The following is a 25712-nucleotide window of genomic DNA, read 5'->3' as shown; positions in this document are numbered from 1 at the left end:
CCTCAGAATCAAAAAGTGGCAAAAGCACCCGATGTCAAACCTGCCACGTCACCAGGTCATAACAATGCAGTGACTCCTTCAAAACTTGAAAATGTGGCCAAAGAAAATGCTCAAGCCCAGCAGTCTGAAGCTCCTGAGGTTAAGGTCGCTGAGGCTCAGAAATCCCCTGAGGTCGAATCTACTTCATCACGTAAGTTTGAGGGTGCATAGACATTACTTCTGTGAAGAGACTCCATACTGACAAATATCTCTCATTCGCTATTATAGGCACTGTTGAGAAGGGTTCACCTGCAGATGCCAAAAACGCACCTGCTTCTCTAGCAGCAGAGGCACCCATCAAGGGGAATAGACCAACAGGTGATCAAGTTAAAAATCGAACTGTTGTCAACTCCCCTGCTCCTCAGGTCAACAAATTGTCAGCTGCTCAGGCTCAAGAGGTCAAACCTACTTCATCTCGTGTGTTGAAGCTTTCAATAGAATTTGCGAAGACTATCGAATTTGATTTTGAATACGATTCACTATCTTTAGTCAATGTTGAGAAAAGGTCATCTACACCACCAGTCGCCGCCAAAAGGCCTCCTGGCTCCGCAGCAGCACCAGGTGCTCAAGTGTATGGTGCAGCTCAGACCCCAGTCAACGAGATTCCGCCTGCTCAGGCTCCCAACGATGTAGCAGTTGCTCAGGCTCAAGAGTCTCCACAGCTGAAGGAAGTGAAACCTACTTCGTCACGTAAGCTCAAGATTCAAATATGACTTTTGAACAAACATGGGCTTTTTGTTATTTCGCAATCAACATTAGTCAATGTCGAGAAAAGGTCACGTGCACCACCATCAGGTGGCAAAAATGCACCTGGTTCTCCAGTTCAAGCCCCAGTTAGTCAGGTCAAAGAATCTTTAGCTCCTCAGGTCAACGAGTCTGCAGCTCCTCAGGTCAAGGAATCACCAGTTGCTCAGGCTCAAGAGTCTCCGCAGTTGCAACAAGTTAAACCTACTGCAATTCGTAAGTTGACAATGGCAATGGAAGGTGTCGAGAATGACTCCTTGCACTCACTCACACATTTACTAGTCCAAGTCGAGAAAAGGTCACCCGCTCCACCCGTAGCTGCCAAAGGTCCGCCTGCTGCTGCAGCATCACCAAAGGCAGAGGCACCTAGCAAGGTGAATTTTCAAGAGTTTAGAGGGTGACTGTGTTTTTTGTACTTGATCTCAACGTTGGTGATTTGCTAGGCTCCTGTTGTGCAACCTTCCGCAGCACCCAAACAAACTCCAGCGGCTTCTGCAGTCATCGTTCAGCCATCCGCCATACAGCCATCCGCAGCAGCTCCATCACCTGTGGCAGCATCTTCCGCGGCAGTGGCAGCTTCTCCAGTCATTGCATCATCTGCAGTTATAGTCGCATCTCCAAATCCATCACAGGTGGCAGTAGTTGCTTCGCCAAATCCATCTGTTGTTGTTGTGGCAGCTTCGCCAAATCCATCTGCTGTTGTTGTGGCAGCTTCTCCAAAACCAGTCGTTCAGGCTTCACCGAAAGTGATAATCGTCACGGTCGTGCAACAAGGTCCTAGCCCTGCTGCTGCTCAACCCAGTCAGAATGTAAGGTCTCATGGCAAAAAACCATATACCTGATTGAGTAATAACCTTTCTATTATTAGGTCGGTGGAGAGGTAGATCAACATGAAGTATCTCCCATCATTGAATCACAAACATATAGCACTGTTATATCATCATCAACTACCACTACCACTGCAACTGTCTCCAGAGGCATAGCAGCAGCAACTACAACAGCAGCTGGTGATGCAGCAATCAATGGAAGCGGAACGTCAATGGAAGCAACATCCCCTTCAATATCAATGGTACCCGTCTATGGTGTTGTTGCATTTGTAGCTATTGCTCTGGCAGGGTTTGGGTTGTATGTCTTTGTTAGAATGGCAAGGAATACAAAAACTTGGGGGAATGTTGGCACAAAAGCTTTGTTTCGCAGATCAAAGGTACTTGAATAGTTGTTGCAACCATTTGAATGTAATAGCTCAAACCAGACGACTAAAACTTAACCAATTTACCAATTCAAGCCGTTACCCGTCAATTTCTTCAAACCAACTGTTGAGTATTGAAGGAGTAAGGAACATGATGGTTTTGCAAAACTGAATTATGGGTAAGATATCCAATGGGACAGTAGGAATGTGACGAGAAAGAATGGTTTCTCAACACAATGGTTGAATGTATAAAACTTGTTTAGAATTATTGTATAATTTCCTCATGAACACGATATAAGATCTCCGAAAATGCCACTCCTCCAAGTTGTCAAAATGAATGGTCGGGTTTTGATTCCAAAAAAATGTCCACCTTGTGGTACATGCGACTGTTCAGCTCGCTGATGCTTCATGTTGTGTAGACACTCAACACCAAGTATATTGTAAAATAGTTCCAGTCTTGAGATAACATATGAGTAAAAGAGCAAAGCAGAAGAAGACAACCTCTAGCAGCAAATCAGCGACGAGGCACAAATTCAACCATGAGGTTATGAATAGATGTAGAATTCAAGTTGGTCTTGACTTGAATATTTGGATCCATGAGTCTTGGCGTGTACTTGTAAAACAATCCAGCAGCGATAGTCTTTAACAGAGATTGTGCAATTCCTTTGCCGATACCTAAATTATTCGTTGTAAGAAGAGGCAAAAATAACAATATCAGATTTATGAAGGACGAGGCAACGTCACTCACAATGATAAATCCCATCTCCAAAAGGCAAGAAACTGCCCGCAATATGTGCTCCCTGATTCCATCGATCAGGATCAAATCTAGTTGGATCATTCCACGAAGCACTGTTTTGGTGTACCGCCATAGGAAAGACTCGTATGTTTGTCCCTTTGGCAATCTTGTGGCCCAGAATCATTGTATCTTCAAGGGCAATACGTGTGGCGGGGTTGAAACTTGGATGTAGACGGAGAGATTCTTGGACAATGTTGTGTAAGAGTCTGGAAAAATCGGAAGGCGGAGTTAGTGGCCGAAACAAAAACATACATAAAGAGAACAAGAATGCATTAGACTGAGTAAGTGTTTGCCTTGATCTGAGTTCAGTAGTCACAACTCCGTTTCCATCAGCACCCAGTTCTTCATCCAGTTCTTCTTGGAGACGTTGAGTCAGTTCTGGATTGAGGGATAGTTCGTAGATCAAGAAGCCGAGTGTTCCGGGTGTTGTTCCTTGTGCTCCCAAGTACTGGATACTCAGTGGTGTTATCATCACGAGACTTCTATCAGAATTGACCAAGACTAGCACAACTTACAAAGGTGACACACTCGTCAATGATTTCATCGTGAGTGAATTTCTAAGTCAAGTGAGATATGACAGGGGGTTGAGCCACCGTTTTGCCGCAAATCGAAATCAACAGAACTTCGCATACCCCATCACCATCGGTATTCATAGACAACAAAAAGTCCAAAAAGTCCTTTGGCTTGTCTGAATCACTGGTAGCTTCCAATTGATCCTTCTTCTTCTTTTGAATCATTGATTCCAACATGTCCAATAAGGGAGCAACTTGTTTTTGTACTTGTGACGGTGCCAAACCAACTACTCCCCACAAGAACTTCGGTACGAGAGCTCTCTAAAATTTGGAGGTTCCAGTTAGAGGATGCTGATATGGTGTGAAGGAGACGAAAAATTTCATACTCGTGTAGTCAAGAGTCCAAACTGGAAGACTGCATTTTCAAACTTCTTGTCAATGGTCCCTGCTTCCAAGGCCGCGACACCTCCGAAACGATATCCAAACAGAATTTCACCAAGTGCTTCGACTACGAGACTCTTCATATGTCTGAAGGAACGATTATTTGTTAGCGAGCGAGAGGGAACGGGTACAGCGAAAAACTTGCACCGAATGGAACTCATACTACATACACAGATGCATCAACAATCCGATCCCCATTCAGGCGTTTCCTCTCCCAAATCCCAAACAGCTCCTGCATAGCCTTATCAACAACAGCAGGCACCTGCCTAAAAGTCTTTGGCGCAAAAGCAGGCTGCAAGATTTTGCGATGTCGTTTATGTTCATCACCAACCAAAGCAGGCAGAGCATGAGGAGACAATGACAGTCGTTTCATTAACGTGGTACGATCAAATTCGGTCTGCGAGCTTAGGATTCTTTTGGATTCGGGGGCGTCACTGAGTAAGATGACTTCCATTAAACCGAAAATGGGAGCTGGTAGTCGGACGATGGGACCATATGCTTTGGATGCGGAGGCGAGATACTCGTGCATAGAGTTGTTTTTGCGGTGTGCCATAACTTGCTTGAGGAATTGGAGGGAGAATTGTGGGCCTGGGACTGATTTGTTTTTTGGGCGAGTTAGCCATATCAGGCCAAAGAATGGGATGGATGATATAGCAATTGCCGTAGCGAGGAGCGAGATATGGCGTTTTACAATGTCCATTGACGCGGCTGATGTCCTTCCAAGAGGTGTTTAATAGCTGATTGTCAGTGATTGCAGCTGTTTATTGAAGTTTGGACTTTCGATTGATCGATTAACGCTTGGGGAGGTTGATTCATAGCAAGACGGGACATTTTAAGCCAGTTACATGAAAGAATATATTAATTTACGTAATTTGCTCAAGTTCCACACGTCATGTCATCGTATATACAATAAACACACTACGAAGGTTTTAGCTATTGTCCAGCAAGAACTTCACGAATACGACGTTCCAATTCACGTACTAGTCGATCTTCTCGTGTATATACACCACTAGCCAGTAGCTGATCACGTTCAGACGCAAGCCTATCAACTTCCTCCAAGCGTCTAGAGTCTAATGCGTCATAATCCCGTTTAGATATAACAAAGTCCTGTTGTTTCTCCGCTACCTCTGCAGCACTGGCTACATTATGAATAGCGTTGGGGCCAATAGAAGCTCTTAGATTTTCAACTTCTTTACGTACAGCTTCAATATCTCGACGATCACGTTCAAGGACTTCTCGTTCCCGTTCTTTGGCTCTTCCTTCTTCAGTACGTTGCACTCTTTCTTCAAGTTCGGTCTGTTTATCCTTACGTTCCTTGGCTAGCTCATTCAAGGCTCTCATCCAATTAGCCTTGTAGTGTTTTTTTGCTCGAGTCAAATTATCTACTTGGCGTTGGAGATTCGTTACACCTGCTACAGCGGTTACTAACTCACTCTTGAGCTGTGCATCAGGTCCAGCAGACAATGCGGGCCGTAGAGCACGTTCGGAAGACTCTAATTCTTTATATCTAGATTCTAGTTCATCACGTTCACGAATTGCTCGTTCACGACCAGCTTCGGAATGGGCAGCTCGTTCCTTCTCTACTTCGAGACGATGGTTTAGTTCGTCGCCCAGACGTCGAGAAGCATCTCTCACTTCTCCTACAAATCGTTCATGTTCTCGTTCTATATCATCACGTCGTTTCGACAAGTCTTCTTCGGCAGTGAGTAGTCGTCGTTCTCGAGTCTCTAGATCGGCAATCATCTTTTGAGCCTGAGATTCTAGTTGCTTGAGATCTTCACTACGGCGTTGCAAGAGAGCATCACGTTCTCGTTCATGCTTCTTCCATTCTTCGGCTAGCTGCCTCATCAAGTCCTGTTCTCGAGCTAGTAAATGATTTCTAAAGTCACGTTCCTCCTCCATACGCCAGACTTCGAGATCTAGAGCTGCACGGTATTCGGCCGTCTCGTGTATTGAAGAATTTATAGATACATCTGGTGGCTGATTCGTTGAAGGTTGTGCTGGTGGAGGGCGTGCACGAGGAGTTGGAATACTCTGTTGCTGTTGTTGCAGCATGTCACTATACGGCATCGATTGAGGAGCACCAGACTCTTGCTGTTCTAAAGGCCCAAAGTCTTCGAGAGCCAAGATCACCCGTAAATCTGATATTCGTTTAACTTGGCCATCCTCATCAGTACCAACCACAACCTGCCAAGAGTCAAAGCTTTTTACAGAGACTACGCCACCTACTTCACCATCGTGGCGTCGGGGATGCGCTTGCCATACTTCAGCCATATCAACACTAGCTGTACCTATCAGGACATCTCGAGCATATGGATCTTTACTCCACATTTCAACCACTAGTGGCACTGCTTCTAGATATGTCTGTAGTCGATTCGGTGCCATTACAAACTCATATGCACAAAATGAGTGAGGTAGTAATACTTCAGCAGGTGATTTGAGTAAATCCAGGCGTGGATGTGTGGCAAACGGTGCTGATGTACCAAATGGTGTATATGAGTATCTACAAAATATACTTGCTGACTTGAGAGTAAAGTCCCGAATCGACCGCACTTCTATAGAGAAGCGATACTGATTCCACGTATCTACAAGATTTGATGAGGGGGCTGGATTCATATTATGGTAGAGAGACGGCAAATTGGCTGAAGGCAGCGTGCGAGTAGGGGAGGATTGAGTGACTCGTTGCATTTTGTGCAGTAAGGCCGGAACTGGTGGACTAGGTGGTCTAACTATTTCTGCAATCGGCTGCTGCTGCTGGACCACTACTTCGGGTGGTGGAGATACCGTCTGTTGTCTCATTGGCGTCTCGTTCTGTTGTTGGGCGGGTGCAGACATCGGCTCTTTACTTTCTATGCCACTAGCCTCTTTGGTCGGTGCTCCAACTACGACTGTGTGTTTACTATTACCAGAATCTCGCTCCAAGTTGATTGCCAGGCCAATACTAGGTATCTTTCCTTCTGCATTCATAGGCAGTTCCAGTTTCGGATTATATAAATTATAGACTCGTTCAATCAATCGTCCTTCACCAGTGTCATCATCCAACAATCCGGTCAGCGGTACGTCCGCAAATCCCAATATCTGATTATCACCACATAAATTGACAACGATGACACCCATTTCTTCTAGCAGCTTGACTAGATCCGGCAATGTGCAGCTGAGATGCATTGTTACACGTTCGTATGGGAATGATGGAGCAGACAAGTCTGAGAATGGTTCGGTAGCAATGTCGTTACCCATCACAGAGTAATAAAAGTAGAATTTAGATTCTGCAGGAGCTGCGTGGTCGAGTAATACATTTAGATGTTCGACAAAGGCAATTGTTAACGATAATGTCCATCGTGTCGTTCCTTCTCCGATCTGATAGTATCCGCCTTCCATAAGATGAAAGCTAAGAGATCCTACATGTCCATCAACTGCTGTACCATCTGTAGACTTTGTTACTGGTGGTTTTTTATGTTTACTATTGTTCTCGACATTCGTGCTTGTGTCTGCCACAGTAGCAGATTGCTGTATTATACGAGAAGGCTGGACTATTACAGCCTTGGGTCCTACACCAAACGAGACTTTGATTTCGGGTTTGAAAGCACCGCTAGGAGTCTTTGTATTGATTAAGAGATGCCACTGTTCGGGTGCCGGGAATCCTTGATGAGCAGCCCTCAATTCTAGCATGACAAACCCAAGATTATCGCGATTTCCAGATGTATCAATAGAGTAGCAAATGAGTTTCAGGGAGTTGCGTTGAGACCGATGGTGACTTAATGTTCTCATGTCCATGTCCCATTCTAATTCAGTGTCCCAGATAGGAGATGGACCGTGATCAGTGGGATCCGTAGTAAGGATTTCATTATTGAATCGACATTGGATGTAACATTTGGCGTTGGGCTTCCTTGTAAAGTTACGACCTGCGAGATTAAATGTTGGTGAAAATGTTAAAACCGTTTGGAATATTACACAGGCGTTTCTTTTTGATCTCAGCCCGATGCGGGCAGTTTCATACCTTCATAGACCGTCACTAACAGAGTATGAAGCCTGGACGGGGTCGCACTCCCTGCAGCCATTGTAAGTTTCTTCGCTTTCAGATTGTTTGAAGAATCGACGAAAACATGAAGAATGTGAACAAGGCCTTTTGGCAAAGCAAGGCGACAACTGCGTGGAACTTTGAAAGCGCAAAGAAAACCAGAATTCAAACACTAATATCTCTTTTTTGGTTGGAAACTCATACTAAAAACCGTTTACAATTTAGCGGATTTGGATTTAGCAACCATCTTGGCGGCCTTTTCAGCAAATCTCTTCATTGGTCTCTTTACTGCCATGGCTTCAGCGAGGCCATCTTGGGCTCTGAAGAGAGCGTTTATTCTGCCTTCTCTGAGTGGTTCAACAATCAATCGCTTGGTTTCTACGGTGGAAGTGGTCAAAATGGTAATCACTGTGCAAAGAACACCTCACAATCAACATACCCAACATGGACTTGTGATCGTTAACTTCGAGTTGAGTTGCCAAGTACTGGGCGACGTCAGACTTGAAGGTCGCATCTGGGAAGACTTGATTGACGATGCCCCAGTCCAACATTTCGGTTGTGTTGATCTTTCGGCCAAACATCAAGAATTCGGTGGTTCTAATAGACTCTGTTTGAGAATTCGTGGTAGGATGACAGCAAAATCGCTTCGTTCTTACCTGCGAACTCCTACGTGTTCGGCAAACATTCTGGAACCCATTTCAGGTACCAAGGCCAATGCGCTGAATGGCACTTGGAGGTAGGCAGACTGTTCCATAGGATGAGATTAGTTACGACTTTGTCGCTGAGAAGCAACACCTGTTAAGAAGAAATTACCTGAGTGGCCAAAACGATGTCAGCAGCTCCGAGGAACCATGCACATCCACCACCTTATAAAATGATTGGGTTATGGTTAGTTTTGCCTATTAAATTACACAATCCTGCAACAGCGAGATAACTTACCAACAGCACCACCGTTCAAAGCCATAATGAGGACCTTCTTGTGGTCAATCTACACACAAATCGTTGGCTCATTCGACAAGTGAACTCATTTACTAGCCAACCTGAAGATTCTTACCATAGCTCGGACCAACTCAATTGGAACAGCACCGTTGTTGATGTAGGCAACCTTGCCTTCCAATTCGGTCGTTGGTACAGCAGGGGTATGTGGAGCGCTGCCAAAAGCTGACAAAGAGATGAAAGGTTATTGTCAAAACTGGCTCCACGTCACTCCACAAACTTCGTCCATTGAATCAGTACCTCGGACATCAGCACCCTAAAGGATACCACTGTAAATTTAAAGTGGTCTGGATGTAGACTTGATTGAGGACTGTAACGTACCGAACTGAAGAATCTTCCTTCACCAGTGATTACTGTGAAGATGATTGACGGATCCTTGTCAAAGTCACGGAGGGCTTTCAGAGTATCGAGCACCAACATGCCACCGAAAGCGTTCAAGGACCTTATAGCAAAAAACGAATAAAGGTCAGAAATTAAACGGTCGGGAAGTGTGAACAACACTGTTTGTGATTGTTTGCGATGTTCAATGTTGTAGCTCACTTTGGGCGATTGAACCTTTTTAAAAGTAGAGCAAAGCGTTAGGCGAATGAGATTTGGATACGGACAATTAAGCATTCCTTACTTGATTTGCCCAATTGGACCTTCTTTGGTGACGATGACCTGGCAAAACGTGGAGTTTAGTTGGGACGTCAAATGGTAACAATTCCTCTCGAAGGATAACCGCATGCAACTATATGCACTCACGTCAGTGAATCCTGAGAGTTGAACCATTTTTCTTGTTTAGTAGTTTGTTGGTGCTACTTTGTGTTGAGACGTTTGTGCTTTTGGTCGGTGTTTTGCCTCGCACTACGTCACTCATAGCGGTCGCTTCGATACCTAGCAAAAGTCGAGTATGATTTCGCGATCATTGCAATATTTAGAGTAGTTGACACGTATTCGTATATTCGTGTAGTTTAAACGAGTTCTACTGCTGGTCAAAACTGCTCAAAATGTCGACTTCAATTCAGCTGCACGTTTTTCGTGTCGAGGAAGTGGTTTGCTTGCTGGAATTTCTTTGCATATGCTATACTATTCAAAGATATCACACGCTTGAAACGTCAAACCTGTCTGCATCATAGCTTTGCTAGCTCCCAATTGGACGCAAAACTCTTACAATTTTTTTGGCAAACACAACTCAAGCATCAACGTCATGTTTGCCAGCATCTCTTCAGCATCACTCCGATCCAGATGCAGCACTAGCCTGCAACCTCTATCTATAAATCCATCCTCATCCTACATCCTACAACAAGTCAGAACAGCTACAAAAAAATCGTCAGGAGGTTCAGCAAACGGACGAGACTCGCAACCAAAGCATCTAGGTATAAAACGTGGTGATGGAGCCATCGTCCAGCCATGCGACATCCTCGTAAGACAACGCGGAAACCAATTCCATGCTGGCATCAACGTAACTACCAGCAAAGACTATACATTACATGCTCTCGTGGCAGGGAGAGTCAAGATACACTATGATTTAGCTCGTAGACGACGGATTGTGAGTATCGATGATGGGTCGAATTCATTGTCGGTTGTTATGAGGACGCAGCAGGAAGCTAAACAGATGTTGGCAGATGCTATCAATGTGCCCAAATATATGAGTATGGATGCTGCTTCAAAGTATCGATATGTGCTGGATAAAGTCGAGGAAATCAAAAAGCAGGATGAGGCGACGGTCAAGGCTAATGCTGTGCAACACTTGCTGAATCGGACGAGGAAGATGGATTTGGTTGATTTGACTCTCCTGTAATAGATTATGGATGGGGGATCCCTCATCCAGTATGCTCATACTGTATAGTATACTTCTAAAATAAGTACAACGTGCATGCTAATACAACATTATATATACACATAATTCGACCAAGCTACATCAGTCGACATCTTTTCAGTGGGCGTGCTAGATTAGACATAGTTAGCAAGGTCCGGGCAGCAACGAAACCTTAACGAAACTGGGGTTACTCACCTCGATAGCAAGCACGAAAGGCGCCAGTGCACCCAAAACCCATGCCAGAATTTGTGTTCGTGACAAGCTCTTCTCTCCATGAGAATGATGATCATGCATCCTACCACCATCATCATCTCCCGTAGGCCTTGTAGTCAGCAGGATTCCATTCTCTCCAGCTCTATGTGAATGTAACTCTACAGGCCTATATATTTCGGGCAAGATATGTACAGTAGCAACATATAAGAATGTTCCAGCTGAGAAGAGCAGCAATATTCCAGTCCATTTCGACATGTCGTTACTTTCAGTTGCGGATGCGAGTGATGGTGTTGTCGATGGCGGTTGTGTCGATGTATTGTCTACAGCGAATACCGAGTGCAACAGTCCATAAGTCAATACAGCGGATACTGGAACTGATGCAGAGAATGCAAGTAAGTGTTGCCTCACAGATCTTCGTGTGTGCCTATATGACAAACTGTCTCAGAGCTGTCACTTCAAAATGTCGAAGGAAAGGCTGCGAGGGGAATAATCGAAGAATATGATATGTACCCTTCAGACATCAAGAATGAGACATATCCAAAGGCCGACGGAGCCTTGTGCAGTATAATCGCTAGAAACACAATAAACTCCAAATTCGACCTATCTGCAAGACATGCGGTGTCACTCAGCCTGTTATTTCTCAGAATGGTTTGGAATCACTCTTACCAGCAGAAGCAGCGGCTCCAAGAGCAATCCCATCAGCAGCACAATGAACCAACAACCCAATTGTAGCAGCCATTGTTTTTTTAGGTTTGTTCTCGTTTGGATTCGGCGTATCGGCTAGAACAGCATCAGTAGTATGGGGGTGTTGACTAGGCCCTAGATGCTCCAGCAAAAACATGAAGATAAACCCGAGTGAAAGCGATGGTCCGATGTATTTGTGTGCTTCAAACCCGTGCTTGTGTTCGACAGTCCTTGGTTTGATAGTACTATATCTGTCACGTTTATTATGGTGATGTTCATCCTCTTCAGCAGCAGGATCTCTGCTGTCATCGGCTAGCTGATCGTGAGCACCGGCTGATGTCGGTACAACATTGACATCGTGTTTGCTGCTTTCCTGTAATTGGATACTATAAAGCGTCTCAACACCTTCTGGCAATATTACACTTAATGCCGTCCCGACTAGAAGTCCAGCCCCGAATGTCGACACAAATCGTAAACGTTCAGGAGTTAGAGAGAATGCCAAAGGGATGCTGCCAGCGAGGAAGGAGCCTATGAAAGTTAACAGAGAGAGTAATAGCAAATGCGTAAATGGATTCATCGTCGTCGTGGCTTCACGCCAAGTTGAACGACGGTCGATGTTTGGAACGATCTGATTGAAGTGTTTCTATTATAGATCAAACGCACACCTCATGCACGTGGTTTGAACAGGCAACTCATTTCTTTACGTGTCATTATGTGTATTGACCGTGATCTTTGAAGTAGATGATAGTAATTACAGCCATCAAAGTCACTAAAATCAATAAGCTACGGATCATGTCCAAAGTACTTCCAGACGACGCCAATACCAACAGACATTACATATTATTTCGCTTATTATGCCTTTTATAGCTCATATTTAGACGTTGTCTACAGAACATGCATGCTGAAGAACCGGACGAACTGACGAGCAAGCTAGCTAGCTAGCTAGCCTACAAAGAAACAATGGCTGACAAGCCTTGTAGATGTATTCTCTGAATACTCTGACATCTCTTCATCGCCCTTGTCCCGGGCGCCGTCTGTATGGCTATGACCCATCACTACATATTTCGAGACATTACGACATTACAGCATTCATATTGGTTTAAATCTTCGACGAAAGGCAGGTCGACAGAGTCGGTAAAATCCTCCGCGATAAACTCCTAAGACCATTAATTAACGCATGGTGTACGTGAAATGGTCAAGAGTTGAGCTGTCGCTGTTCACTATTTCCAAACAAAACACTTTCACGTGCAAGAGTAGTAAGGGCAAAAGAGAGAATAGCAAGAAGCACTAGCAAGCACATAGGACCTTATAACCTCTATAGATTGATATATACTGGCTTAGCTAGTCTAGCCAACTTATATTATAGCTGCTCGGCTCAAATACTCGCACTGCTCAACCACTCCACCAAGTCAACTGCATACCAAATATCAACCATGGCACCATCAGCACTTCCACCATCTAAATCAAGCTATGAGACAGCATCCATTCCCCGCCTGCCCGTAATCCGTCGTCGCCCATATCCCACCAAAAGCAACCGCATCACTACCGAAACAAACGGCACTTTCAAGTTAGCACGAGACTATATAACAAAGGTAAATATCGAAAGGCGTTACTTTGATGCAATCAAAAGCTTGAACCTTCTCACAGTTGAACCCGTGCTCAGTGCTAACAACATCCTCAATAGGGCGCCTTCGGCCAAGTTTACAGAGCAAAGAACGAATCTGGGACCGAGGTATATCCATTCGCTCCGGTCTTTCTTCTTTTTGAACCATCAAGGTCGCTTTTTTCTCACTCGTTTCTCTTCATATGTAGGTTGTAGCAAAAGCTATACCCATACCTTATCTTGAAGTTATTGAATCAGAGGATGCTGTCCTAGAACCTTCCGAACTGAAAAAATTCTGGACAATTTATCTTGCCATGATTCGGGAAGCTAGCATTTCAATGGTCTTGGATCATCCCAACATCTGCCGAACATTTGCTACTATTTGGGGTGACAAAAATCTTTATTGGTGAGTGGTGGTTCACATTGGTTTCTGCTCGCTTGTCATTTCATATCCAATACTTTGGTTCATATTTGGGGATAGCTCTAACCTTAATATGTCATATTTAGCTTCTCTGAATTTCTACCGGGATGCGAATTACTCGAATATGTCATTGAAAGAGGATGCTTTGCTCCAAATGATGCTCGTGCTGTCTTCAAGCAACTACTCGATGCCATCGGTATGCTTGAGTTTTAACTTGCCATCATCTTCAATTTGAAAACACTTTGCTTACCCTGACTGTGTCCATCGCGACACATAGATTACTCCCACCGTAACGGTGTCGTCCATCGAGATCTCAAACTTGAGAATATACGATTCAATCCAACCACTGGCCACGCCACTCTCATTGACTTTGGGTTTGCCTCATTTTACGATCAAACTGGAAGAATCAAGATTCGTGGATCTGTCGGGAGTCTCAAGTACGCCAGTCCCGAAGTTCTCAAGGATGAATACTACTACGGACCAGAACTAGATGTGTGGTCGCTAGGTGTAAGTGTATAGGCGGATCGTCATAATCTGTGGTCATTGGATCACTGGCTAGTAACTTAAAGATCTAACACTCGCCATCCTTACTTTACTTTTAGGTGTGTTTATATGCTCTCAACTTTGGCACGCTGCCATTTGACGGTAAATGTCCTGAGGACACCGTGACAGCCATCCTATCCAGTCGCGTCGTCTTCCCAAAACATGCCTCCCCATCTTTGAAGGACTTGCTTAGTAAAATGCTACGCAAATACGGTAGACGAAGGATTAGCATCGCCGCTGTATGGAAGGACCCCTGGATGTGTGCTGGCGATGCCACGCCAATCTCGTCTCCTACATCTGCCGACCATACCATATCCAAAACCTTCATCGCCAAAATCTTGGGAAAGTCAATCTTCGAGGAAGTGGAAGTATTGAGTCAAATTATGGACATGGAACGACCTGCCGATCGAACTGCAGATAGATCTACTACAGCTACTGCTACAAAAGAAAAAGAAGTCGTTGGATTCGAATCTACTGTTGAACAATCACTCTGGAGGCGATTACTCGCTCGTAAAGTCGAACGTAATGCATCTGCCAGAGGGAAATCTTCAAGGACCCGATATTTCGCCTTCTCTGGACCTGCTTGTAAAAAGGTTACCACGGATATTACTACTACTCCAGCAGCAGCATCTTCACAAAGGTGGAATTGGATCTCGACATTTTTGCGCAAGAGACTAGTAAAGTAGAAATGTAAAACAGTGTAAAAATCACCACAAACTATAGATTGTACAACAGCCATAATGCCGGATCTCATATAAAATATCGACTGTCATAAAGTAAGAAATTATAACAAAAAACTCGATAAAGTGATCGTTTTGGTAGTGTGCTTTTGTGATTTCGTTGAACTTGGCCAAAAATGACAAGATTGAGTAGGCAGGTAAGGAAAATCACATGCATTAATACAGATTCTTACGAATGTTACCCTCAAGGGATATGTCCATTTTTCATCACACCTATAGTAGACTAGACTTCTAGCTTCATACGTTTTGACCTTGACTCAATCCATAACCCACCATACAACGTATACCCTACACTATGACCTTACAGAGCAGCACACCCCTCCTTCAAAGATAGCAACACCCACTTACGTCTTTTCAACTCGTTCCTTCAGTACAATACTTACTTGGCTATCTGTTTCGAGAATTCCTCCTACAATGTCACCTACAAAATCAAGTCTCCCGACATTCAAATAAAGTATTGGAACCGTGTTTGGCAGATTCCTTCGAGTTTCAAGTGCCCGTAGTAGAGTATCACCACAACTACCTTCACTGCCATCGGAATACAGAAGATTCAACTTGGTGAGCGTAACTACCGTATGGTGCATCAGCTCGTTCGTAGGACCACGAGTGTGTCTACTGGAACAAAGAGGATGTCCCACATTCAATTTAGGACTCGTGCAAAATGTCGGCAGTTGTCTTTACTGCCAGCCACCAAATAATAATCATTGGTGGAACCCTTGCCCCAACCGAGAAATCGCTGATGGAAGCGCCATAGATAAAATCTGATTGCCATTGGTTTCGTTCAGCCTGTTAATTCCATGGCGTAATCTAATAAAGCAAGCTACAATAATACTTCCAAAAAGGGTGTCTGAGCAATACACTCGGGCATTGTCTCAAATTCTCTTATATTCGAACCTTATATCAAAAGAAACAAATAATGCGGAACTTCTTCCAAACACCGTTCAAGTCAGCACCACCACAACCACATCACATCCCACAATCCATTTTACCGCCTGTATATGGGTTCAGACCAACTGGGTATGACATTGGTTTCTTCCAAGACAATATCGCCCAATTCCTATTGACAAAAAAAACACGTGTTATAGGTTTGATCAGAGAGCAATTTTTTATACAAGGCTACACCGCTCACCATTTCATGAAGAGCTTTGCCGGCTGGAACCATAGGCAAGACGTGTTCATTCTTTTCAACCATTGCATCCAAGAGGACGGGTTCTTTACAAGCCAAGAACTCTGCCATGACACGTGGTAGTTCTTCTTCGGTACGAACTCGTAGACCGACACAGCCCATAGACTAATGAGAGTTGTGAGAGTTAGTCCATGCGTTGTGCGGTTGACGTATGAAGTTGCTTGACAGTCGGGTTCACAAAATCGAACTATCACAGGAAGTCCAAAGGCACCAAATATACGACACATTTTCTTACCTCAGCAAACTTGACAAAGTCCGGATTCCTCATCTTTGTACCAGAGTATCGTTGATCGTAAAAGAGATCTTGCCATTGCTTGACCATACCCTGGAAATCGTTATTGAGAATCAAGGCTTTCACGGGGATATCAAATTGTCTAGCCGTCATCAATTCCATTCCAGTCATGGAGAAGGAAGCATCACCATCAATATCAATAACTATTTTATCGGGGTGTGCGACTTTGGCGCCAATAGCGGAAGGTAGTCCGAATCCCATAGTACCCAATCCACCAGAAGTGATAAATGTTCGTGGTGATCTCCATCTATAGTATTGAGCGGCCCACATTTGATGTTGCCCTACACCTGTTGTAATGATGACTTTATCTTTTATATCACGAGTTTGAATATCTAATTCTTCAATTACTCGTTGCGGTTTCAATGCACCGCCATTGACTGGAGCGCGGTACGAAAATGGGTATTTCGACTTCCAGGTGTTTAACTGTCCCAACCATGCAGCTCGATCTTTACCAATCTGGATTTGTGGTATCAAGTGTCTCATATTCGTCACGACATCACCTTCCACAGCCTCAGTAGCTTCGACGACTTTATCAATATTTTTGGGCATGATTTCGAAATGGATTATACCACCTTTACCATCTCGAGCAGCTTTTTTGGCGGCTGGTGCGAATTTACGCAAGTTGCCAGTGACACGATCATCAAATCGTGCTCCTAGTGCGATGATACAGTCTGATGTTTGCATGGCCAGATTGGCGTATGCTGATCCGTGCATACCCAACATCAATAGAGAGAGTGGGTCGAGTTCATCGAATGCACCTAATCCTTGTAGAGTTGTTGTGACAGGGATGTTTCCACGATGAGCCAACTCTCGCAAGAGTTTGGGGCCATCTGGATGAGACAAGACACCTTGGCCGACATACAACAGTGGTTTCTTAGCATTATTAATCATTTTGGCAGCTCTACGTATAGTTTCCATAACAACGGGTGATGGTTCAGTAGATGATGTTCCTGCAGGTGGTCGTCGACCAGGTAGAGCAGCATTTATACCACCAGTGATGGGTTTCTTCAATACACCAGCCGTGACATCTTTTGGCAGGTCGACCAAGACAGGACCTGGACGTCCAGTAGTAGCGATCTCAAAGGCCTGATTTATTTTTCGTGGCATATCTGCTATATCGATAACCATGGCATTCCATTTCGTGCATGATCGAGAGATACCAATCGTGTCAGCTTCCTGGAAGGCATCTGTTCCAATAGCTCCTGTAGCAACCTGACCTGTAAATACAACCAAGGGAGTACCGTCCATCAATGCATCTTGCATGGGAGTTATGGTATTCGTAGCACCTGGGCCAGATGTCACTAGCAATACACCAGGTTTCCCACAAGCCCTGGCATACCCTTGTGCCATATGTCCACCACCTTGTTCGTGTCGTGGCAGTACGAAATCAAAGTGCTTTGAATTGTATATAGCATCGTATACTGGCAGAATGGCACCACCTGGGTATCCAAACACAACTTTTACATTTTGACGTAGCATCATTTCGTGGAAGATTTCACCTCCCGTCATTCCTACAAAAGTCGTATCGACAGCTGTAGCTTCTCCAGGAGCTGCTTTTGGAGCTTGCTTTTGTTGCAATGGAGCACTAAATCCAGAATAAAAGGTCAATGGTTGGGTCTGCAATTGTATATGACACAACCTTTTTTGGTTTGAAGATTTGATGTCTTGCGTTAGAACAGCTGATAATGGAGCAAAGATAGTCACAATAGATCATGTAGCTTCCATTTTCAATCAACATCAGATCAAACAGACCGATCGTACATCGACTATCCTCCACAATCCATACCACCAAACTTTTTTTTCTTGTCAAGCACAACAAAGTTTGGACTTACTGAGCAGCGTTCCCTCTCCTTGAAGATTGTATAGCACACGTAGGTGCCATTACCTTGCTTGCCGACCTGGCAGCCGAGCTCCTCATCGTAGAAAGCATGGTTTTTTGGTGGTTTGTGAAAGATGTAACAGAAACGTCAAGTTTTTGAGGTCATAGACAATGTACGTGCAAATATGAACGCGTAGCAAAACTGGCTTTTATTCTATATTTTCCCTCATATAATGCGAGTTTAATATTTGGAGTAGGTACAATTTAGGGACAAAAGTCCAACGAGACAAAACTTTGTGAGGTTCCTTCATTAACAAGCTAAATGACAATCTGGATTATTGAGCTCCTGTTTCAGCTGCACGTTCCCAGAACTAGGATCAGAAAAAGGAGTCAGTAAGCGAGTATCGTGGAATGTTTCAGAAACCAGATTTTGCACTGGTTTTGACGCGACGAATGCCTTTAGAGCCTTTTTTGCTAGTCGATGCTTACCTCGGACAAATCTATGATACCACGTGGGTTCAGATATGAGGTGTAGAGGAAAGAGTATCGGTCAATGGCTCGTGTCCAGTCAGCCATACCCTATCATACAAATTGCATGTCAGGATCAATTCAAATGTGTTGGGATTTTTTGTGTCTTACCATACGCTCAGCTTCACTGCTGAAGATTCTTTCATAGATGTGCTTCTTTTTGAATTCTTCAATGTTGTCCTGTGTTTGATTCAACACTGTTAGCTTCAACCTTCAACAGTGTCTTATGAAACGACCAGCAATTGACAACAATGTAACGTACCTGGTAGGGACGGAACGAAACAGGTTGCAATTCACCAAAAGCACGAGAAGTAGTAGCCAATCGAGCAACCTCCGAGTTATAGCTCTCATACGAGGCATCTTCCAATACGAGGCCATATCCAGGTAGTTCTGGGATATCAATCTTGGCACGACCGAAGGAGTTGGCGACCACCGATCGAGGTGTGTTGGTTCGTATGACCAAGACAGCGAGAGCAATCATTTTGAGTATTTGATACTTTTCAAATGATCGAGCAGATATAGTGATACGGACCCATTCCATTCCTTGATGGTATTCGGGGGCTAGTGAAAATAAGGCGGGCAACGAGTCAGTACAAGACGTTATGAAGTGATTGTGTTCGATTTTTTTATCATGATGACTCTTCGATTGACAGCTTACCTGATGCTTCACAGCTGATGACTCGTTCATATGGCATTTCATCGTATTGACCACCTCTCGTGTAATCTGAAAAAATAAATAAAGGGAGGTTATGGTTAACCAACAAAAAGGCCATAAATGTTGCTGTCATATGCCCTCTCGACTCAACACTTACTATGCCAGTTGTGAGTACCACGATATATCCCCATGATATGGTTGAGAGCTCTAAACTGTTGAGCAGTAGCCCGATAGGTTCGAATATTCTTTAATTCAGCTTCGGTAGGTTCAGGCAACATGAGTGGTTCAGCAGGTGTCATCATATTCTTCAAGGTCTGATTGAATTTGTTTTCATAATCTTCGTCACGGTATGTTCGTACAGGTGGCTGAGATCGTGACCGTGTCCCAGTATTCGACGATGATCCAGCACCGGATGCACTACCACGTCGAGATAAGGTTCTACGTAATGTTCCCATCATACCATCTTCGTAATCACCACCACCTCCCAAAGCACCACCGATGGAATCCTTGCGACGAAGAGTGGCAGGTATCTCGTCCAGTGGATCGGCTGCTTGACCACCTAGTACTCCATTAGCGTATGGTGTGTGAGAACGTGAGATACCAGCGGGTGCGCCACCATTCATTCGTTCATTAGACCTTGAGCGGCCTCGTCGAGTAGTCATTCGCTTCAATGTAGAGATGAATCCACGATCCTGGTTTTGGTTCTTTGGTGGTGGTTTGGGACGGTAGTCGTCATCTACAGCTACGGGAGATACGGGTGCAGACAGAGCATAGGAACTACCATTCATAGCCTTCTTGTCTCCATCATTATATTGTTGGTATCCGTTACTGTTGTAAGGTTCCAAGCTAACGCCCGAACGAGACATGCGACGAGTCAATGATCGGAATACACCAGTTTGAGGTTCGGGTTGGTAGCCGAGTGTGCTGTCTGCATCGTCTTCTCGAACAGGATTATAGTAGTGGGTTTGAGGAGGCGGTTCTTGGAAGCAGTATGTTGGGAGTAAGTATGTCCAAGTTTGCAAGTCACAGTTTCGCCTGGCACTGAAGTCTGCGGTTGTCCTGATGACGCCTATATCAATATGAAACCGGTGTTATTTGAGCCTATCTCCAAAAAGCAAAGAGCAAAAAAGCAAAGTTCGACAAACTTATCATACCCCAGACTCTGATCTGTTCAGGCAACAATTGATTCACAGATTCCAAAAAGTATGGAGTATTGAGAGCATCTTGTTTGACGTGGATATAGCAATGGGAAGCGGTTAGTATTCGTGGTTAGATTGAGTTTTGACGCAACAGTAACTTATCTCCAGAGATATCAACTGCCTAGCAGCATGAACACCTTGGTCGGTATTAGCAGTTCGACTAATCTTCAAATGCTAATAACATGATATGGACGCATTAGTTTCCAAAGATTGGCAGAGACCCAAAAAAGAGCGAGTAGTGGTGTCAATGGAAGCCACACAATGTCGCAAACCTACCTTTTTGGATTTTGAGATGGCAGACAGGCTGCCCATAGCAGTCAGCAAATCAGTTTCAATGGTGGCATCTCCTTTAGAGCGTTCAAATCCAGAGTACCCGACACCGCTGTAAGACATTATCACGGCACTTCTGACTTTCAGACTTCGTTCTCCTCCTCTGCCGAGGGTTTCTTGTCCATTATCTATTGCTGGTAATGGTTTATTTGATAGCATCGTGGTTATCTACCTATCGCTGTTTCGTAAAACGGAGGTTGCGTGTGTGTGGTGTTTTTGCAGGTTGCTGGATGGTTGGGCTTGTATGGATGGCACCCTAATGGATGGAGTCCGAATTGTGTCCTGCTATCCTACAGCTACGGCTTCAAGCTATCTGACCTGGTCGAGAACGTTGGGCTTTTCCTACGCTGCGAACTAGTCTTTGTCTTCCAGCGGCAATAAAAACAAGGAAAGAGAAACGAAGGAAACTAGACTTTACGACTGTAGAGAGACGTAAAGGACTTTTGGGGTTTCTTACCTTGCTTACGTGTCGTGGAAAAGGACAATAGGAACTAATTGGCCAGACTCTCTATGGTATGTTCCTTTTCTGAACTGAAGCTTTGTCGCTGTTGGTATTGGATCTTTGCTGATGGTGAAAGACGCTATGGAGACGGATGGCTGAGCGTAATAAATAATGTGATCATCAAAAACATTCGTCGAGAAAACACTGACCAACTTTATTGCTTTTTTCCAAACAGTCATGTAACTAATGAGTGTCCTTATATTTTGAAGAAAATGCAAAACAACTAGAAACATTTGTATAGGCTCTAGGCTCTTACTTTATACAGGTTTTGCTCCAATTAGTTTCAACCGTCCCCGTCACCAACCTTTTCGTCTTCTTCATCTTCTTCTTTATCCGCCATTTCTTCATCAGCCTGCCCACGTACATGGCGGGGAGACCATGTCGTGTTGTTGTTGAGCACTTCTCCCTCTTTGTTCAAGTAGTGAAGATAACACACTGAATGACGATCAATCAATCGAGTCCATCCCTCCCATCTAATCATAAAAATGGCGATGAGATCCTAACTATTGTCGGATTTCTAAAAACAGTAGTACGTACGTGTTCTTCTCTTCCTCGTCAGCAAGAATGGCTGTATGAATATGTTCCCTCTTGAAACTTTCAATCTTCTCGTCGTATTGTGTATAGTCGATTTCAGCCCAACCAGCTAGATTTGACTGTAGTAAGTAAACGGACATGATCGCTGCAAGGTGATTATTGGGATACGATACCTTGTTTGCGTCTGTTTGCCCTATCAGCATTGTAGCGATTGAAGAAGAGCTATCAAGGTTTCAAAAAGGAGGGAGTAAGTTTAACCAGCATACGACACTACCGTAATCAGTTACTTACACTGTTGAGCAAGAGACCGACACCAGGAGCTTTGGGGATTGTGACTCGCTTCCTGCTGAAGGACTGTAAAACTATAGCTGTTGGAGTACCAGTTCGCACAGCGAGAATTGCCATAGCTACAGATGAGAAAGATGATGTCAGACTGTACAGAAGCAAAAAAACTAATTCGAAACAACTACCCATCATCTTTCGGATTTGATGAAGTTGGAAGGATTGTCCATGAATCTTGATGCGAATCCATTCAACTTCCACTCCTTTGGGAGACTTGATGACCTCAGGGTCGTTCACTTCAATCTCAATCATGACACGAGTAGCTGACGCATCCGCAAACTTGGTTCCAACTGTATAATTCCAAAAGTTTCTTGTTCCTAGATATGCTCTCATTATTTCCTTGAATTTAGCTAATTCTTCAGGCGCAGCACGGCGTTGTCGGTGTAATAGTAACTCTTCGGGTGTTTTAGGTGTGATGTCTAGTGGTTCATACATGAGGGTCTTTTGAGTTTTGGTGTTTAGGTGTTTGTAAATTCCTTCGGCTCCTGGTACAATATCTTCGACAAAGTTGCCCTTTCCGTCTACTTTTCCTATAACGTGGCCCAGTTCATTGACGATTTTAGTCTCACAGCGTCCTCCTCGAAGTTCAAAGTTGGACGAGGGATGAGGCGCTGCAAAGACATATGTAGGCATAAAGTATTCATAGGATCGTTGTTCACATGTTCGTCTAGCGTCAAATGAGCCAACTACTCGTAACAGATCTATAACGGGGAAAGGATGTGTAAACTTCTTTTGAAGTCGCTTTTTGCTAAAGAACAGTATGTACTCCAAACTCTAATTTCCGGTGGTAGGAGCTCATTGACTGTCTTGATTGCAACTTCTTCACTCTCTGGCATAGCCAAGTAAAGAAAGAAAAGGGACACGGTTAGCTCCATCGCAAGAAAGAGAGCACATTCCATGTCGACCTTGTTCAAAGAGTACTTATCTTGACAGCAATGAGATTTCGACAAGCGGAAACACCCTTGTCAGTACGTGCACTTCGAGAGATGGAAATCTGATATTGCATAAAACGGCATTAAGTCAAGCAAAAAAATCAAAGATCAAAACCCGATATACCTTTTTCATGCTCTCGGCGTTTTCGTCTGATACAAGTCGAGCAGTATGCATGGCTTTCAACAACTCAGATTCAATAGTTTTCAGCTCCTTGGCATCAGCAGAAACATCATGCCTATCGAGAATTCGGACCAGATCGCTTTAGCAAAAAAAAACTAGGAATGATTCTACGGTAAACACATCATTCTTACATTTGCAGACCGTGATACTTCTTTCCATTGTATCCAAACAAGATTGCATATCGATGCTTGGCCAGCTTCTGTTGTTTATTCGACGCATCGTCGCCTTCTTCACCATCTTCATCACGTTCACGTTTTGTTCCAGCCAGGGCATTTCCAGAAGAAGACGTAGCAACGGGAGCAGCGTCCGGAGCTGTTGCAGAAGTGTTGGCTTCAATATTTGGTTCGTCCTTTATCTCTACTTTGACCTCTGTAGTAGTAACGTCCATATTGTTGTTGGCCAAAAGATCGTCGACCGGAGCAAGAGGAGTGACTTCGGTTGGGATGGTCGCGGCACTGCTGTCTACTTTGCTGGGCACTGAATCGACTTCCATCTTTGGGAGCTCGTCTTGGGCTGTCTCCATTAAGCTAACAGTCATTTTGGAAACCTGGACAGACCATTGGAAACGACGAGGAGAAAAACGCGAAAAACGCCAACAATTTTGACCAAGGACGAATGATATGTCAATTTTGCGCTTACAATTCTTAATTGTTTTATAGATTTGGTGACGTTGTTGGCTTGAGGCTAAGAGGATGAAACGCGTCAACCGTTGTCTCTACCATAGAAAACTCAAAACTTAAACGCTCTTCTAACATACCTATAGACTCGGATGGCATTTTCACGGAAAACCTTCTTCAAATCAGCTTGACTCATGTTTGCTTCTTGGCAACATATCACGAACGCTGCTAGTAGCTCTCCAAACCTTGCCGAGGCCCAGTCAACACTGAAGTTGGAGCCCCACATGCATCGCTCAGCTTTGAATAGCTTGATCTAAGAGATTCGAGTGTCAACATGTTTGGCCAGCTAACAAGATTAGAAACAGAAGGGCTCTTACAGCAAGACGTGTCATATCTCCAAACCGCGAAGCAGCGATTTCTTGTGCTGAGGGTCCAGGACTTGATCCACATGGATATCGTTTATGGAAGTCAAATCCAAGTTGAACCATTAAGCCAGAGAGCTTTACAACAACATTGGGGCACTTGGACAAGGCTGTGAAATCTCTGACCCAAGCGTCCCAAACTTCTTGCTTGGTTGCGATATCGATAGGAGTTCCGAAGTGATCCAAAACTAAATTTGTCGTGAGTCACATGCTAGAGGAATGCAAGAACCTGTTGCTTACTAAATTGAGTCTTGGGGAATTTATTGGCCAAGAAAATAGCGTCTTGGAGTTGATGTCCGTAGCACCAGATTTCAAATGTGGAATTGAATTCTTCTAGCACGGCAAAGTTCTACGAGAAGATTTTCAATTAGACCTTACGCGGCGTTTACCACAAAAACGGTTCGAGACCATACCTTCAAGAAGTTTTCATTATGAACAATTTTTTCTAGATAGGACAAAGCTGTTAGTTCCGCGATTCTGTACACGAAGCAAGAGTGTGCGACAACGAAACACCTACCTTGCGGGCAGGATGGCATCATGCCAGGTCGTTCTCCAGGATGAGCAAGTTGGTAGCGAATACCACGGAAATGAGCAGATGCTGCTACATGAGCCTTCATTTCTTCGCGAGTGGCCTCCAAAGTGTTGTTGAACAGATCTGTTGATGTAAGCCTTAGTTCAGTGGCAAAGTCATTGCTCGATACTTGTTTTACCTGTATGTCCAACAATGCCAGTAGAGATCTTTCCACCAGTAGTCTTGTATGACATATCTTCAATGTATTTGGTCTCTTGAGCTTGAGCATTTGGCTCATGAATTCCCCATCCACACTCAATATAGACTGATGCTCCAAGTTTGACGCCAGCTTCCTCTTCAGCAAAAGCAATCAAGTCTTCATTCAAGAAATTGTTGAAAATGGCCTAAGGAAAGTATCAGAATGAATAAACGATGGTGCTAGAGTGCTTGAGTCACGAAGTGATGAAGCACCTGGGTAGAGCCGAAGGTGTTGAGAATGACACCAGTCATTGCAGTCAGATCCTCTTCAGACATGGCTTCGGCAGCTCCCGCAACTTTGGGAACTCGAGGTGTCTTTGGTGCTTCAAATCCATGTTTTTTGAAATCATACGATGCCCATGCCCCCTGGATTCTGGGAGTTGTTCCAGTAACGTCCCCTATTGAATAAATTTCTAGCATCACATACAGTAAAGTAATAAATAAATGGTCTTGCTACCCACATAAGTGATGATGACTATCTATTATTGGGAATGACAGAGCTTTCAGTGCTTGAACTGCTTTTGCGGAAGGCTTTACGATTCCCAAGTTAGTGGGCATGATGGAGCTTCTGTTAGACTACTTGGTGATGCTTAATCTAATAGTGTTCTAGCTTCGAGAACGAGTTTGCGTCGCCGTTGGTCGAGGTGACACAGCTCTACAACAC

At 44.2% G+C, this 25712-nt stretch overlaps 9 protein-coding genes across 9 annotated transcripts; 1 reads left to right on the top strand and 8 right to left on the bottom strand.

Annotated features, from left to right (window-relative positions):
- Positions 1–2486: 2486 nt before the first annotated feature.
- SmJEL517_g00148 (uncharacterized protein) lies at positions 2487–4421 on the bottom strand (the record flags this gene model as incomplete). Its single annotated transcript, XM_031166078.1, has 6 exons — positions 2487–2647; positions 2721–3216; positions 3284–3325; positions 3401–3601; positions 3667–3808; positions 3892–4421. 6 exons carry the CDS (start codon positions 4419–4421, stop codon positions 2487–2489), a joined length of 1572 nt encoding a protein of 523 aa, XP_031027854.1.
- Positions 4422–4654: 233 nt separating this feature from the next.
- SmJEL517_g00147 (uncharacterized protein) lies at positions 4655–7779 on the bottom strand (the record flags this gene model as incomplete). Its single annotated transcript, XM_031166077.1, has 2 exons — positions 4655–7623; positions 7719–7779. The coding sequence occupies 2 exons, from the start codon at positions 7777–7779 to the stop codon at positions 4655–4657; spliced, it is 3030 nt and encodes a 1009-aa protein (XP_031027861.1).
- A 174-nt stretch (positions 7780–7953) lies between these two features.
- Positions 7954–9506, bottom strand: SmJEL517_g00146 (uncharacterized protein; the record flags this gene model as incomplete). The annotated part of the gene is made up of 11 exons (XM_031166076.1): positions 7954–8117; positions 8179–8336; positions 8396–8484; positions 8553–8605; positions 8679–8727; positions 8794–8900; positions 8976–8991; positions 9057–9177; positions 9276–9290; positions 9358–9395; positions 9480–9506. The coding sequence occupies 11 exons, from the start codon at positions 9504–9506 to the stop codon at positions 7954–7956; spliced, it is 837 nt and encodes a 278-aa protein (XP_031027860.1).
- A 418-nt stretch (positions 9507–9924) lies between these two features.
- On the top strand, positions 9925–10518 carry SmJEL517_g00145 (uncharacterized protein; the record flags this gene model as incomplete). The annotated part of the gene is made up of 1 exon (XM_031166075.1): positions 9925–10518. One exon carries the CDS (start codon positions 9925–9927, stop codon positions 10516–10518), a length of 594 nt encoding a protein of 197 aa, XP_031027863.1.
- A 135-nt stretch (positions 10519–10653) lies between these two features.
- On the bottom strand, positions 10654–12010 carry SmJEL517_g00144 (uncharacterized protein; the record flags this gene model as incomplete). Its single annotated transcript, XM_031166074.1, has 4 exons — positions 10654–10665; positions 10732–11173; positions 11260–11353; positions 11416–12010. 4 exons carry the CDS (start codon positions 12008–12010, stop codon positions 10654–10656), a joined length of 1143 nt encoding a protein of 380 aa, XP_031027862.1.
- A 3715-nt stretch (positions 12011–15725) lies between these two features.
- On the bottom strand, positions 15726–18100 carry SMI143 (acetolactate synthase; the record flags this gene model as incomplete). Its single annotated transcript, XM_031166073.1, has 4 exons — positions 15726–15797; positions 15870–16031; positions 16162–17803; positions 18051–18100. The coding sequence occupies 4 exons, from the start codon at positions 18098–18100 to the stop codon at positions 15726–15728; spliced, it is 1926 nt and encodes a 641-aa protein (XP_031027857.1).
- Positions 18101–18372: 272 nt separating this feature from the next.
- Positions 18373–20908, bottom strand: SmJEL517_g00142 (uncharacterized protein; the record flags this gene model as incomplete). Its single annotated transcript, XM_031166072.1, has 9 exons — positions 18373–18408; positions 18527–18616; positions 18677–18745; positions 18828–19126; positions 19224–19289; positions 19378–20289; positions 20375–20443; positions 20518–20593; positions 20696–20908. 9 exons carry the CDS (start codon positions 20906–20908, stop codon positions 18373–18375), a joined length of 1830 nt encoding a protein of 609 aa, XP_031027856.1.
- A 626-nt stretch (positions 20909–21534) lies between these two features.
- Positions 21535–23778, bottom strand: SmJEL517_g00141 (uncharacterized protein; the record flags this gene model as incomplete). Its single annotated transcript, XM_031166071.1, has 9 exons — positions 21535–21724; positions 21789–21894; positions 21959–22007; positions 22077–22192; positions 22256–22828; positions 22894–22956; positions 23049–23121; positions 23184–23295; positions 23372–23778. The coding sequence occupies 9 exons, from the start codon at positions 23776–23778 to the stop codon at positions 21535–21537; spliced, it is 1689 nt and encodes a 562-aa protein (XP_031027859.1).
- Positions 23779–23893: 115 nt separating this feature from the next.
- SmJEL517_g00140 (uncharacterized protein) lies at positions 23894–25606 on the bottom strand (the record flags this gene model as incomplete). Its single annotated transcript, XM_031166070.1, has 9 exons — positions 23894–23924; positions 23998–24170; positions 24235–24467; positions 24520–24628; positions 24693–24724; positions 24797–24934; positions 24990–25194; positions 25262–25446; positions 25510–25606. The coding sequence occupies 9 exons, from the start codon at positions 25604–25606 to the stop codon at positions 23894–23896; spliced, it is 1203 nt and encodes a 400-aa protein (XP_031027858.1).
- Positions 25607–25712: the final 106 nt, after the last annotated feature.

This window comes from Synchytrium microbalum (genome assembly GCF_006535985.1).
Source record: "Synchytrium microbalum strain JEL517 chromosome Unknown SmJEL517_scf0001, whole genome shotgun sequence".
Lineage (NCBI taxonomy): Eukaryota > Fungi > Chytridiomycota > Chytridiomycetes > Synchytriales > Synchytriaceae > Synchytrium > Synchytrium microbalum.
Note: the sequence above shows the minus strand (reverse complement) of the source record. Positions and strands in the feature narration are given on the sequence as shown.